The following is a 14,046-nucleotide window of genomic DNA, read 5'->3' as shown; positions in this document are numbered from 1 at the left end:
AGTCAGCTCAACACTTTACACTAGGGCCCCTGGCAACGGAGTGGATGGCAGTAGAAAAAAAAACGCACCATCTGCGAACGAGGGGCAGCCCAGCAACAACTAAACCTCACCAAACTGGCACGCCCGGTCGAGAGACGGCTTTCGACGTCTGTCGCTGTCCGTCGACTTGCTAAGGTAGGCTTGAAGCCACCCGACAGCACAAAGAAACTCAAAGTCCGGATCGGATGCCGACATCAACGTTCGCAGCCAAGTCAGTGCTACACGTGGAGACGCGCATCTAGCCTAGCACGGCTAGCAGCAAGCAAGCGAAAACAAGACGGCCGTCGCACGTAACTTACTCTATCCATCCCGGCACTTCGGCAGCAAGTGATGCTATCATCTCCCCGGCACAATCTACATGTTGCCTCTGCGATACACAAGGCGGCCAGCCAAGGCAGCGCAAGCCACGATTTGGTACCGTGAGCCACCGACGGGCGGCGGCGACAGCTGCCATACCTACTGCCCCAGCCGGATTTGTAATATTGCCGTACCAATATCGATGGGGGAGGGATACGGGTGCTAGCATGCTTCAGCTGAGTCGGCATCCCTCTTGACATTGTGTTCGTGGAAAAGGACATTGAACTGAATCATTACAATTGAACAGTGGCAATGGTTTTGTACATCCTCATTCTACCATCAAATCTCTTCCCAATTCCAACACTCTCCCTTGCTTCAGATTTCTTCGTCCCGGTGTCTCTCGAGCCAGGCCAAACAACAATCGAACCCGCGACACGAATCCGAGTAGGTCTAGAGGCTTCGCAAGCTTTTCCCCTGTCCCCTGCATGCCCAACCCTAAGACTGTGTGGCCTTGTCTCTAGCGGGCAGCTCCCGTCCCCGTCGCCCCAGCCGCGAGCTCCGATAGCTACCAGAAGCTAGAGCACATGCTAGACTAAAGACGAATAGCGCTGAAATCCGTCATTCCGGAGGCGGTTTCCGGCCTTGGAGCATCGAATGGCACCGTTGGAGGGAGGGGTAGGGAGGAATGTTGCTGGCCTGAGAATCCCGGACCGAACAAAAGAACTCGCGCCGGCTTTGAGCATCTCTCCCCTCTCTCTATGTCTCTCTCTCTCTCCACCACCCTTCAGGGCACACCAACAGCTGACTGGCCCCTCTCATGCTATTCTCACCCACTTGATGGCCTAGAATGGGCTGCACGGCCTTAAACCAGTCAACAGGTGTCACTGACTTCGGGGTGGGCGGATCGACGCAGGCTCTGACACTGGCGGGCGGTGCTAATGCAGGGCGCCTAGCCTTGGCGTGCTTAGCGAGCTGCTTGACGGGTACAGCGCATGCGACAGGGCCCGCCGTCCCCTGTAGAGCGGCGCTTGGCTGCGGGTGCCGTGGGCCTTGAAGACGCCACAAGGGAAAAGATTCTCGAAAGATGGGTGGGATGGTCGCTGAGGGGCTTCCTTTTTCGGTCGTTTTCAACCAGCGGAGGATGGACGGAGAGGCCAGGAAAAACCTCAAACCCCCTCGAGCCGACATCCAAGGCCTCCGGTCCACTCACTCCGACCTGGTGACGACGCCGTGATAGGACGGCTGCAGGTCTTAACAGATGATGATATTCCCCGATGTTCGTACGATGATATCATGGCGACCGGGTCGGCTGAAACGCAACAACGGGGGATTGACCAAAATGACATTGGATTCCCCAGAGTCGAACTCAGGATTCCTGTTTTCGGCCAATTTATGCCGCCGGAGAAGAACCTCGGACGAGATCGCACGCTGTCGAGATGAAGGGATTTGGATCAGGGCTGTGGCTGGTATGGATGAGAGACAGAGTACTATGGCGCACCAATCGCGACTTGAAAGCATGGGGATGACCACGACGACTTGGTCTTCTTCATCCGTCCGAAGTACACACGCACACACGTACGGATGGGATACACGGCTCCAAGATACGCTTTGGCAGGTTGGGACTGGGCTGGGCTGGCAGCACCGCACGTTTACCCAGACAACGAACATCCTGGAAGATCTTTTCCCTCTTGACGACACCAACTCTTTCTTGGTGTTCTGCACCAAACAAGCGCCAAAAAGAAACGGAGAAAAAGAGTACCAGAGTGACACTGTTCTGGACTCTTGTCCGTCGACTAACGACATGGAGGCTCCAGTCCAAGGCAAGGGATCAAGACATCTTTGCATCTGTCGAACTGTCCGCATCCAATCTGCGCCTGAGGAACGCATGGCCCCCTTTTCTTTTCCCAGGCCAGGGACGCATTCCATCCTCTGAACTGCCAATCATGTCTGATTCTCCATGCCCAAGTGCTCAACGGGAGAAATCACCATGTCTCGCGAGCTCACTGGATCTTTGGATGCCGCACTACCTCCACGTCTTCCACCAATCCCGACTTCCACGTCAACATCACCTCCGCCTCACCAACCCCCTCTCGGTAATCGATCGGGGCACACCCCGGCTCACCCCCTCTTCCGACGACCCCTCACCGCAGGTTGAGGTCCACATCCAGCACCACGGCACGGCAAGTCAAGACAGCCTAAAGAACAGGCCAAGGCCAGGAACACAGTGCAGTGCCGGGCTCCCGCAGAGCCTTGCTGCTCCCCGTCCCCGCCGCCGTGTGCCCAGCACCGCTGAAAATCGACCGATACCATCCATTCTCAGATGCATAACCACGCAGAATTGCCGTCTGCTCCTGAGCCCAAACATCTCACTAAACAAGCCCGACAAGTCCAACATTCCACACATTTCGCTCCTCACCAGCAATCATTGGCCATATCGGCCGTGGTACCTGATCGGCAGAAGCCACACTGCATTCGAGACAGGTCCTCCAGCTTCTAGGGAAATCTCCTCCAAGCGGCTGGCTGCGCAAGCCTTCTGTCTCAGCACAAGACAGGCCGGTGGTCGCATTCAATCCAGCACTCTACGCTCGGTTTCTCAATCATCAAATATTCTGCTCTTTACGACGTCTTACAGGCCAGGCCCCTCGTCATTGCCTCGTCGAATCACATATTTGGTTGCTCCGAGTACAGGATAGAGTGGTTGCAAAAATAGCAAAACAAGCAACCCCCTCTGTTTTGAGTGCCCGGTTCGCCCGAATCGCTCTGCTTGGGGGAAACCACAGCACCCTCACTATGACTCGACGAGGAAAAGTTGTGTTCTATCTCTGACATCACCAGGCCCAGCAAAATCATCCACGGGCTTTGCATCGGGACAGTGCAATTGAGCTTGTGGCACTGACCCTGGTCCTGGTTGAGGCGTGTCTCCAGCCCAGCCCTGCTACCGGAGGCGACCTCCCCAACCACCCCTGGGCCACTCACTATGTTCACATCAACAACCATCAGTCATCCACCCACCCATCCACACTGGCAGATCAATATTCAACTGCTGCTATGTAGTGAATTGTGTGGGTGAGGTGGCTGTGATGTTGTTGTTGGTCTGATGTACAGAGTAATCCAGCCTGGAATGTACATGCAAATTTGCTTTGTTCCAAGTGCTGTTTGCAAGTAGCCGCATGTCTCTGCATATCAGATCACAACTAATACCAACCTTCACAAACACACATGGCTACTTACACCAACGTATACACACACTACTGCAAGTTCCTTAGCTCAAGGTATTTGCTCCATCAAATCCACATTCTGGACGTCAAAGACGCGCAATACCCACGGCTGAAGCTTATCTTCCTACCCTACCCGCCAGGCCTTACTCACAAGTCTACCCACCCTCTCTTGTATATGAACCACCGGACCCCAGCCCTCCCTTCTCCTCGGTCTCTCCCTCTTCAGCTCAACTTCTCCATCCCTGCCCATACTCTCGCTCAATAGGGTTGCCCTCCATCAAGGAAGCCTGCCACGTTTATTTCACTGAACCTATTCCAACATCTGATTTCTTCTACCGACCCTTCGACACTCACTCATACGCATCCCGCGTGGCAACAACCGACGACGATCACCTCACACAACATTGGCCGAGAGGTACCACTCGAAAATAAAGCTCTCTTTCTTCCTCGGTCCTCTTACGATCTCACGCTTCCAGTGCTTCCACGACGCACTAACACAGGCAGTACCCGCCTTTTTGTGTGATTCTTGAACGAGGGCATTGTTGGACAAAGCGGGTCAGGAGCTTTTGCTGGACTACCCTTCACCACCTCACCTTTGGGCAAAAGTAAATCAACTTTGGTTGTTGGAAACTCTTCTCACCACCACACCAACACCTCATCTGAGCTACATTACTCTGCCAGCGAGTTACCTACCACAACAACCTTCACCGCTTCCACCAAACCACAAGAACCTCGACTCAGGTAATCTGATCTCTACTACGATCCTTCTGTTGTCAGCGAGATGGACCCCAAATCCCCTCTTCGAGCGCAGTTTGAGGATTCATTGGCTTTGATGTGGCGGTCTCGGAGCCTGCCACATCCCTCGTCGTCCCTATTCCCATCACCGGCGGGCGACGTCACGGGCTTGTGGCATCAGACCATGATTTTACCCGCGCGTATTGGCCCGGGTATCTTCACCGTTTGTTTCCCGAGCCCAGTCGGACATCGTCGAATTTCCTGTCCTTCATGAGCTGTCTTGTCACTCGGGAAGTGGTTTGTGCTTCGCGATCTCGCTGGTCCTCTACGATCTTGCCTGCCTCTCTGTCGGATCGGCGCAATATATGGAAACTCACGATCCTTGACCCGAGGGAGAAGAACGAGAAAACGTTTGCTAATTCAAAAAATCTTCTAGTCAACAAGATGCGCTTCTCCGCCATTCTCCCCGCCGCCATGGCTACCTTGGCCGTGGCCATGCCGCAGGCCGCTCTGAAGCCGTCTGAGAGCGCTCCCGCTGGCTGCTCTGCGAGCTACACCGGAAACTTCGGTCTCACCGTTGTTGAGCTCGGCAAGCGAAGCCTCGATGTGAGTCTCATCAATGTATTGAAAAATTGAGGTTTCATACTAACAAATTCAACAGAAGCGTAGCTCCTGTACGGGCGCAGGTTCTCTGGACCTCCTCCTCAAGGACGGTATCCTGACCGACTCCAAGGGTCGCATTGGCTCCATCGTCGCCAACTACCAATTCCAGTTCGACGGTCCTCCCGCACAAGCCGGCGCGATCTACACCTCCGGTTTCTCCGTCTGCTCTAACGGCTCCCTTGCGCTTGGAGGCTCCACGACCTTCTACCGCTGCCTTTCCGGGGATTTCTACAACTTGTACGACCGTCACTGGGCTGAGCAGTGTTCGCCCATTCATCTCTCGGCCCTCGCTTGCGGCGCCGATGCCCCCGTCCCCTCTGGCTCGGTTGTTGGCACCACCATGGTTGTGACCACCGTCGTCACGGTTATCGGTGATGGCCAGCCCCAGGTTGTCCCGACCACGATCCCCGTGCCTCTCTGCCAGATCGGTGATGGTCAAGTCCAGGGTCACACCACTCCCTGCGGCGAGCTTCCCCCTGTCACTGTGACGCCCTCCGCCCCGGCCAGCCAGCCCCCTTACACTCCCCCCGGAACCCCTGTCGCTCCTCCTGCGACCACAGCGCCTGTCGTCCCGCCGGTTCCCACCTCGCAGGTGCCCGTTCCGGTCCCGTCGGTCCCGTCGACCCCCGTCAACAGCACGGCGGTTGTGACCACTCCTGCGACCACCGCGACTCCGCCTGCGACTACGACCACCCCGGCGGCTCCTCCCGTTGCTGCTGGTCAGAACCTGGCTCCCGCCTCGTTCGTTGCTCTTGTTGCCACTCTGATGGCAGTCGTTTGTCTCATCTAAGTCGCCTGATTTGGAGAAATGTGTGGGTGGACTTGATCAGTTCACAAAGGCTTAATTGGCATTTTTGCTTCTCAATACCCTGCCAAGAAATCGGCACTTTAATTGAATGATGATGACTAGGAAACGGACTTTGTTCAAAAGCAGAGGATGGGTTTGCAAGCCAGCAAACAGGTAGCTAGATGGTTGGAAGGGATTAGGACAAGAGCCTGGGTAATCCGGCCACTAGAGCAATACCAGCACATCTTCGGCTGCATCAGTGTTTACAATTACTTTGTGACTGGTGACAATGTCTTTCGTGAAGTCAGGTGAGTCTGCTTGATTGATCTTGAGTGAACAATTCTTTTGGATGTTGGCGACCATGGCCTCGCCTCCGAGGTCGTTACGCAGAGGGAGTGACATTTCATCTGCTGGGATGTAGCTGGAGATAAGATAAGAGCTGCACGGCCCCCAGAGCACGGCAATTGGGGCGAACCTCCAAATTTTGGCATGCGCGCGCATCCTCCAGTGACGTCTCCGCCAACCTTCTTTCTCTCTGACAACACACGAAAACCCAGCCACTTCTTTCGACAGTACCTCTACACACATACACACACCCCCGACACGCACGCACGCACGAAACGATGTCAGAATACTGGAAATCGACGCCAAAATACTGGTGCAAACACTGCAGCATCTTTGTCCGCGACACGAAGCTCGAACGCCAGAACCACGAAGCGACAGGCAAGCACCAAGGCGCACTCAAGCGGTTCCTGCGCGACCTCCACCGCGGCCATGAACAAGAAGAGCGCGAAAAGGACCGAGCGAAGCGCGAGGTGGAGAGGTTGAAGGGTATATCATCGGGCACGGGGTCATCGCATTCATCATCATCATCATTCTCGAAACTCGGTTCGAGCAGCAGCGGCGGCGGAGGGCCCCCGTCAGCAGAGTCGCAGCGCAAACAGCAGATGGAACAGCTCGCTGAGATGGGGGTGTCGATACCGACGGAGTTTCGGGGCGATATGGCGATGGCGGGGGAGTGGACTGTTACTGCGACAAAGGTTGTTGACGAGGAGGCGGAGAGGGAGAAGCCTGTTGAGGCCAAGGCTGTTGGAGTGCGGAAGAGGGAGCAGACAGAGGAGGAGAGGGAGGAGGAGGAGGCTGTGAGGGGGTTGTTTAAGAAGCCTAGGAAGTGGGGGAGTACTAGGGCAATGCCGGCTGATGATGAGGATCTTGATGCGTTGCTGAGTGGGAATACGCTGATGAGGTCTGTGAAGAAGGAGGAGGAGGATGAGAATGCTGAGGTGGGTGTTAAGAAGGAGGAGGAGGGCCATGGCGGGGATGAGGTGAAGCGGGAGGGTGAAGGAGAGGATGCGACGGGGGTGACGTCTGATGCGCCGGCTGTTAAGAGAGAGCCGGTGGAGGACGAGGTTGGGAAGGGTCTTGATGTGCCGGCGTTGGGAGAGGACGGGGTCAAGAAGGAGGACGAGGCTGCCGAGGCCACGGAGGCCGCGGTGCCGGCGGTGGTGTTTAAGAAGCGCAAGCCCAAGAACATGCGACAAAAGTGATTTTTTTTTTCTTCTTCTTTGGTGGGGAATGGATAATACAGCATGTCTGGAGTGCATAGCGAAGGCGTTGATGATTTCTTAGACTACCTTGGACACGGTGATGGCCTGATGGAGGTCACTTGAAAAGATGTACAGATCAACGGCCGTCAGGGATAATATGAGGAGTACTGAGATTATGCTCAATTGCACAGTTGCATTGCATCTTCGAGGGACGAATCCTGCTGGAGCGGCAATACCTTGCGGTACAGCATCCCATGTCCCGACGGTACTTGGTACGCATCGTCCCATCACCAAACGTACCAATGACAGCGCCTGAATCTTCCCCCAGGACGGGAGTTAGCGGGGTAACACGTGACTCACTGGGGAAATGGAAGTCCACTGCGCGCACTGGCACCGGCAGAAACGGGGACATTTCTTTCTCTCGCTCTCTCTTTCTCTCTCTCTGTGCGTCCAGTCGAGTCTCTTAACTCTTTCTCGCTTCTCGGCACGCGTGGACCTTGAACTCCCCGGCCATCAACCATTTGCGTGTGTGTGGTAACGTGGTTGGGGTCACGTCACACTCAACTGCTCAGTCCAATCTCTCTCTCTCTCTCTCTCTCATCCAAAGTGGACAGCAAAACCCAAAAAAACGCAACGTCGACGAAAAACATCAACACTTCAGATCAGACGTCTACCCTCTGCGCGCACATCTCACTTCTCATCCGCGCGCGGGAAGAATCACTTGCTACACCATGAGGCTTCGCAATGGAAAAGACGATGGTGTCCCCCCCAGCAGCTAGTCCCTCCACGATATCCCCAGCCAGCAGCTCTCACCTCGGCAAGCGTCGTGACCACAGCGAAGACGCCCAAGACTCTTCCGGCAACGGCAACGGCAACGGCGGTGGTAACTACAATGGAGGAGGAACCTCAGCCGGCCGCAAATCCTCCTCATCCGGCGGCTCCCGCCCCAAAAGAGCCCAAGTCTCCCGCGCCTGCGCCCGCTGCAAAAACCTCCGCCGCGCATGCAACGAATACCGCCCCTGCAAACGCTGCGTCGACGCCGGCCTAGGTGACCAGTGCCTCGGCCTGCCCGGCCCCGTCTCCCTCGCCTGGGTATCAGACGGCTCCCAGGCTTTCGGCCACGTGCCCCACGAAGCCGTGCAGCGCATGGCGGACCTCTTACCGGCGCGCGTGATGGACTACTGCGTGGACCGCTTCTTCGCGCGGCTGCATCCCACGATCCCGATCCTGACGCCCGAGTACGTCGCGCAGATGAAGGTCGTCGCGGGGCCGAGCGAGGTCGGGATGGAGGCGCATTGTCTCCTGACGGCGGTGTGCGCGCTTGTGCTGCTCCAGGTGGAGGAGCCGGAGAGTTTGTGGCTGCAGGGGTTGATTCCGGAGAAGAATGCGCTGCATGGGAGGATGTTGTTTGAGGAGGCGCTCGCTGCGCATCGGAATTTCGCGAGGCGGTCGAATCCGACGTTTGAGCAGTGTTTGCTTACGTTTTTCCTGTATGCGTGTCACTCTGCGCTGTTTCACCATAGTCAGGCGTTCTTGTTCCTGCGAGAGGCAACGACGTTGTTCTTGCTGTTGAGGATGAATACGCCCGAGGCGTCGGCGAGTCCGAGGGCCGTGGTGTTGGCGGATAGGTTGTTCTGGGTGTTATTGGTCTCGGAGCGGTCGCACGGGATCCGGTACCGAAGGCCCGTGACGCTGCAGATTACGGCGGAGTCGCCTACCCTGGGCGCCGACGACCCGAGCCTCTCCGGGTTCTGGAGTCTTGCGGCGCTGTTTAGTCCGCTGGACACGTCGTTTATCGCGCTGCTGAACATGGAAAAGGTGGCGACGCCGCCGTCGAACGCGGCGTTGACGTATATCGAGACGGCGGTGAATGGCGCGCTGCGGTCGACTTCGGACTTGAAGGATACGCAAAAGGCGAACTTGCGGGTGACGCAGCTGTGGTTGCGGATTATCCTCTGGCAGCTGCGTTTGCGGTTCGGGTATCTTGCCGAGGAGTCTGTTCACTCGCCGAGTATGACGTATCACTACCCGCTCGAGGTGGCCAAGGACTTGGTGCTGTCGACGCGGGATTTGCCGGTGGATAGTATCAAGGTGCACGGGGTGGGGTTGACGGAGAAGTTGTTTGACATCGCGAGCGCGGCGGTGGACGTGCTTGCGCGGGTGCCGATTACGAAACCGTCGAGCCCGAGGGGCCGGATGGGCGGGACGGGGTCGGGGCCGGAGGATGATTTGGAGTATATGAGGAGGTTGATTACGCGGTTGCCGGGGGGCAATTCGATCTATGATGATTTGTTGGAGAAGCATATTCAGCAGGCTGTGCCGAGTATGGCGATTGCCGGGACGTTGGGGCGTCGGCCGACGTGAGATAATTTTTGATACCATGGACATACGAGGTGGGATTTGCGTGAAAAGGAAAGAGAGTCGAGTGTAAACTACATAGGGGAGAGAGGTCAAGGCCTGTTCATTATGCATGAGATTACGCTTGTAGTGTATCTAAGTGGTACAATAACTCCAACTATAGGGGTATCCAACATCTTCAAGACCCGTTTGTGGACGCATTCTGTCTTTCTTGCTTTTATCCCCTTGTCCGGAGCATGGCAAAGACAAGGCTCAGTGCTCCTCGGCCAATTTCTTCTCGCTGTTGAGCTCATGCGAGTACGGATCAATCTTTGTGCCCGCAAACTTCCTCGCTGAGACCTTGTGCTCAAACAACAAATCCAACTCAGCGTACGTCCTGCCTTTTGGCTCCGGCACGCGGAAATACACCCACACAGACGAAAGCAAACACGTACCCGCCCAAAACAACGCCGTGCGCGCGCCCCAGTTCCATGCCGTCGACGAGAGCTGGTAATTCGTCATGACGTTGACAAAAATGTTGCTGGCGTTGTAGCCCGCGCGCGCGAGGACAATGGTCTTGTTTTTGAGGCGGGTGGATGACAGCTCCGAGACGAGGGAGTATGTCACGGGACCGACGGTGAAGTCGTAGACAAACGTGAAAACGATGAGCATGGCGCCGATGGCCCAGACGGAGGCGTTGCTGTTGGAGAAGGAGAGGCAGCCTACGATGAGCAAGAGGCAGAATTGCGCGCAGAGGCCCGAGAAGTGGATTGTGCGCCGCCCGATGCGGGACATGAGGAACCAGGAGCCCGCGGTGCCGACCATGCCGAGGGCGTACTGGCCCATTGACAGGCTGAACGAATTGCCGGGGTCCATGCCGGCTTGCGTGAGGAAGTAGGCGAAATAGCCCATGAGGTTCTGCCCGCCGAGGGTCTGGACGAGCCAGATGCCGACGACGATTTCGGTGCGGCGGAGGTCGATGCCTTTGAAGCAGTCTGCGTAGGTTACGCCTTCCTTTGCGCGTTTTTCGAGCTCGTTGGTGTGCTGGATCATTGCGATTGTCTCGTCTGGGTTGAAGTTTGGTTGGTTGCGGGAGGTGAGGCGGAGGAGGGCGCGTTTGGCGCCTGCTTTATCGTTGTGGCGGACGTACCACCAGGGGGATCTGTTGTCGTTAGTCGAAAGCATAGAAGAAGAGATGGGAAATTTTCTCAAGAAAGAAAAAAACCAGGGCGAGACTAAAGGAAAAGGGGGATTTACTCGGGGGCGAAGAAGAGGCCGACGAGGATGGGGATGGGCCAGACCCATTGGACTCCAAAGGGGATTCTGTAGGCCCATTCGTCCTTGTGGTGGTAGGAGCCCTTGTTGACGGCCGCGGAGAAGAATTGGCCAATGACCTATGGTTTTGTTAGTTTTGCACCGTCTCGTGGCTGCCCTTCTTCTGATTGTGACATACCCAACACATGTTGATGAAGGTGGTGAGATACGGCCTGAGAACGACGGGAGCGACCTCGGAGGCGTATGCTGGCGTGACACTCTGGAAAGCACCCCAAGGGATTCCTGCAAGACGTTAGAATAAAGATATCAATCACACCTCATCAGACAGAGAAAGTATGAAGACGCACCGCAGAGGACCTCCCCAAGCACCAAAATCTGCACATTCGGCGCAAAAAACAGCACAAAAATAAAGGCAATCATCAACACCAAGAATCCCATAGTCGTAACCCGATACCCGTACCGATCCGCCGTCCAGCCCGCAATGACAAGCCCAAAGATCTCGCCCGCGCGGGCGCCGTTGCTGAGACCGGACTGCCAGGCGGCGGAGATGACGTACTTGTTCTGGGCCTCGCTGAAGGTGCCGTACTTGCGGTTGAAGACGGCCGAGGAGTAGAGGTTGCTGAGGAGGGCGAGGTCGTAGCCTTCCATGATGAGGGTGGAGGAGAGGAGGACAGACCAGCCGATTGCTTTGGGGTAGGTGCGGACGGCTTCGAGGAGGGACATTTTGTGTTCTGCCGAGGCGGCTTGGGCTGCTTCTGCGGCGAGGTCTTCTGGGTGGGCGGCATCTTTACTGGTGGGGTTTGCGATGTTGACGTCGTCTGTGGTTGAAGCGTGGTGGTGGATGCCTGTTTCCTTGTCCTCGTGGAGGGGGGAAGAGGGCGGCTTTGGGTCGGCCATTTTGAGGTTGATGGTTGTATGTACAGGGTATCAAGTTTTATGATGCTGGTGATATTACGGATGAAAGATGGGATGAGATTTACGAGATGGTGATGAGGAGATGAAGGAGGTGGGTGAGGCTCGGTGATGCGCGGAAGTCGGACGCCTGAGGGAGGGAGGTCAATTGAGTTGAGGAGGGCATTCGGGGCGTCTTATATCCCTTGAAGGATGGTCGCCAGGCCCCGAATGAGATTTGACAGCTTCGGTACGACGAGAAGGGTCGTAGTCAAAGTAACATTAGGACGTATTCGTAGTGCAGCAATACGCAGAAGAAAGGAAAAAAAAGGTGAGTCGAGTGAGAGGTTGGAAAATAAAAATGAGCTAAAAGTTCAGTGACAAGACGCCTAGGCTTGAACCGTGCGCCTTTACTGCATTGCTCCGGTTCCCTTTGGGGAGAAAGTTGGGGGGGGGGGGGGGGTGGTGGTCCCCTGGACAAGATGGGTTTGGCGTGATTGCATTGTTAATTGTGTGGTCATTGTGGTGAGAGTGAGGGAGGATTTTGCAGCAGGTTGAAAGTGTGTCAGTCTCGGTTGACATGGGGTGGTTTGCTGCTGTGCCAAGCCCATCTGATTTTGGCCATGAGCCATCGCCCGACGAAGCAAAAGCCGAGTGGTTCAACCCCTGCCCGGTCCTCGGTATGTATGGGTGGAGGGCGGTTGGTGGTTTACACTACTGTGTAGGAGGAGGAGGAGGAGGAGGAGGGGAAGGGCTGTCGAATCATTGTGTTTTTCCCAACTCCATGGGCAATATGTGGAGAAGCGGAGGAAGAGGAGAGACGATGCACCGGTGTGCAGCATTGTATCCGTACGGAGTACGCAGTAAGGTAGCCTGAGAGAAAGATGGGCGTTGTGGGGATGCCATGGAGCAACGGGATTGGTTCCTTGAATCTCGTTTTGGAGTGTTTCCCAGCTGCAACTCCATGAATCCGGAGACGAGCATGGAGATGGAATCTGGAGCCATGGATCGATGAGGGAAAAGAAGCTTCACTAAGCCATCCTCGGGTCTGGTGATGGCGTCCTCGACTCGTGCCAAGGTGCAGCTAGAATCCATTCTGGACATGTTGGAGATGGTGGCACGAGGCGTCAACAGGAGACTCCGCCGGTGACAGTTCTCGTCAACGGAGTTACCGTATGAATTAAGGGGGAGAAGGGAAAAAGTAGGGATCGGGAATGATGGAGTGACGCTATTCGCATCATGGCATCTCACGAGGTCGAAACTAAATTGAGCGCCTCATGTTTCCCGAGCCGAGCTCCATGCGGATGTGCGGCGTAGCCACCGTCAGCCTGGCCCGTAGTTGAGTTTGTTCCCGGCTTTCCCCAGATTCGGGAACGCGACCAACCCAGCCATGATCTAGCCAGCCTGGTTCTCCAGACTTTTCTGACGGCCCTGAAGCTCATCACCACTTTTTCTTCCCGAGTCTGACTGAGGGGGGTTCTGATTGGTGGGCGATCATGACGTTTGTGGCTCCCGCGGAAGACAGGGGGGTCGGAGGGTGGTGCGGAGTCTAGCGGAGCAGCTCCGGGTCCGGGCTGTCTCCACTCTTTTCGCCGACAGGGAAGGCGGAGTCTCCGCTCGGTGAAGATTTCTCATTCTTCAACTTTTTGCATCTTGTACGACGGTCTGTTCCTGTTGACCCCAATGCATGATCATCCGATACTGACCATGTGCGGCGGATGCGGAGTCTAAGCACTTTCAATCCCAAGCCGCCGGAGCGCTAATTAAAAGCCAAAGTGAGATACGTACAATCCAAATGGAAACCGAAGAGAAATGTGCGTTTGGTGGGCAAGGCAATCCCGCATATCTCCGCTTCTTCAACAGCAGTACTCCGTACACTACTCCGTACGGATATTTCGTATCCACCACCTTGGCACCTTGAACGGGCGGGAGCAATGCGGAGTGAGGAGGGGAAACATGCCCTCCTGCGACCACACGTTGCATACATTTCCTCCTAACGGCCTCCCCACGGATACTTGCCGTGAGCCTGTGAGAGAGAGAGACGCATCCCGCAGCGGCGAGGACTCAGCAATTAGATAACCAAGAAAAAGGCGGGGATTCCGTTAGCTATTTGCCCATTCTCCCATCGGCATCTCCACCGACAAACGCACTCTCTTGCAATTTCTCACTCCGTCACACCTCACACGATGCATCCTTTCTCCCCACGGCCCTTCTACGGACTGATTCCGCCGGCACGACATTCATCCCCCGCTTCCCG

General features: G+C 55.9%; 6 protein-coding genes across 6 annotated transcripts; 4 read left to right on the top strand and 2 right to left on the bottom strand.

Moving 5' to 3' along the window:
- Positions 1-1,488: 1,488 nt before the first annotated feature.
- Positions 1,489-2,471, bottom strand: BDP55DRAFT_161416 (uncharacterized protein). Its single transcript, XM_060565680.1, has one exon. It carries the CDS (start codon positions 2,260-2,262, stop codon positions 1,588-1,590), a length of 675 nt encoding a protein of 224 aa, XP_060429271.1. The 5' UTR covers positions 2,263-2,471; the 3' UTR covers positions 1,489-1,587.
- On the top strand, positions 2,280-3,029 carry BDP55DRAFT_632436 (uncharacterized protein; the record flags this gene model as incomplete). The annotated part of the gene is made up of 1 exon (XM_060572423.1): positions 2,280-3,029. One exon carries the CDS (start codon positions 2,280-2,282, stop codon positions 3,027-3,029), a length of 750 nt encoding a protein of 249 aa, XP_060429270.1.
- A 1,704-nt stretch (positions 3,030-4,733) lies between these two features.
- Positions 4,734-5,742, top strand: BDP55DRAFT_632435 (uncharacterized protein; the record flags this gene model as incomplete). The annotated part of the gene is made up of 2 exons (XM_060572422.1): positions 4,734-4,895; positions 4,951-5,742. The coding sequence occupies 2 exons, from the start codon at positions 4,734-4,736 to the stop codon at positions 5,740-5,742; spliced, it is 954 nt and encodes a 317-aa protein (XP_060429269.1).
- A 325-nt stretch (positions 5,743-6,067) lies between these two features.
- Positions 6,068-7,640, top strand: BDP55DRAFT_665005 (uncharacterized protein). The gene has a single exon (XM_060575006.1). The coding sequence runs from the start codon at positions 6,363-6,365 to the stop codon at positions 7,284-7,286; it is 924 nt and encodes a 307-aa protein (XP_060429268.1). The 5' UTR covers positions 6,068-6,362; the 3' UTR covers positions 7,287-7,640.
- BDP55DRAFT_665003 (uncharacterized protein) lies at positions 7,641-9,742 on the top strand. The gene has a single exon (XM_060575005.1). The coding sequence runs from the start codon at positions 8,031-8,033 to the stop codon at positions 9,648-9,650; it is 1,620 nt and encodes a 539-aa protein (XP_060429267.1). The 5' UTR covers positions 7,641-8,030; the 3' UTR covers positions 9,651-9,742.
- BDP55DRAFT_665001 (sugar porter family MFS transporter) lies at positions 9,743-12,130 on the bottom strand. The gene is made up of 4 exons (XM_060575004.1): positions 11,246-12,130; positions 11,077-11,180; positions 10,881-11,017; positions 9,743-10,785 (listed from the first exon to the last, which is right to left on the bottom strand). The coding sequence occupies exons 1-4, from the start codon at positions 11,793-11,795 to the stop codon at positions 9,897-9,899; spliced, it is 1,680 nt and encodes a 559-aa protein (XP_060429266.1). The 5' UTR covers positions 11,796-12,130; the 3' UTR covers positions 9,743-9,896.
- Positions 12,131-14,046: the final 1,916 nt, after the last annotated feature.

This window comes from Colletotrichum godetiae (genome assembly GCF_030913485.1).
Source record: "Colletotrichum godetiae strain CBS 193.32 chromosome Unknown BDP55scaffold_22, whole genome shotgun sequence".
In the NCBI taxonomy this organism is placed as follows: Eukaryota; Fungi; Ascomycota; class Sordariomycetes; order Glomerellales; family Glomerellaceae; genus Colletotrichum; species Colletotrichum godetiae.
Note: the sequence above shows the minus strand (reverse complement) of the source record. Positions and strands in the feature narration are given on the sequence as shown.

What these genes read in the sequence shown, in the direction of transcription:
- BDP55DRAFT_665003 (XM_060575005.1), top strand. Translation starts at nt 8,031, where the DNA reads ATGGAAAAGACGATGGTGTCCCCCCCAGCAGCTAGTCCCTCCACGATA.
- BDP55DRAFT_161416 (XM_060565680.1), bottom strand. Translation starts at nt 2,262, where the DNA reads ATGGAATGCGTCCCTGGCCTGGGAAAAGAAAAGGGGGCCATGCGTTCC.
- BDP55DRAFT_665001 (XM_060575004.1), bottom strand. Translation starts at nt 11,795, where the DNA reads ATGGCCGACCCAAAGCCGCCCTCTTCCCCCCTCCACGAGGACAAGGAA. An exon ending in GCTTGGGGAGGTCCTCTGCG is followed by an intron (nt 11,181 to 11,245) that starts GTGCGTCTTCAT and finishes AACGTCTTGCAG; the next exon opens with GAATCCCTTGGGGTGCTTTC. An exon ending in CCTTCATCAACATGTGTTGG is followed by an intron (nt 11,018 to 11,076) that starts GTATGTCACAAT and finishes ACAAAACCATAG; the next exon opens with GTCATTGGCCAATTCTTCTC.
- BDP55DRAFT_665005 (XM_060575006.1), top strand. Translation starts at nt 6,363, where the DNA reads ATGTCAGAATACTGGAAATCGACGCCAAAATACTGGTGCAAACACTGC.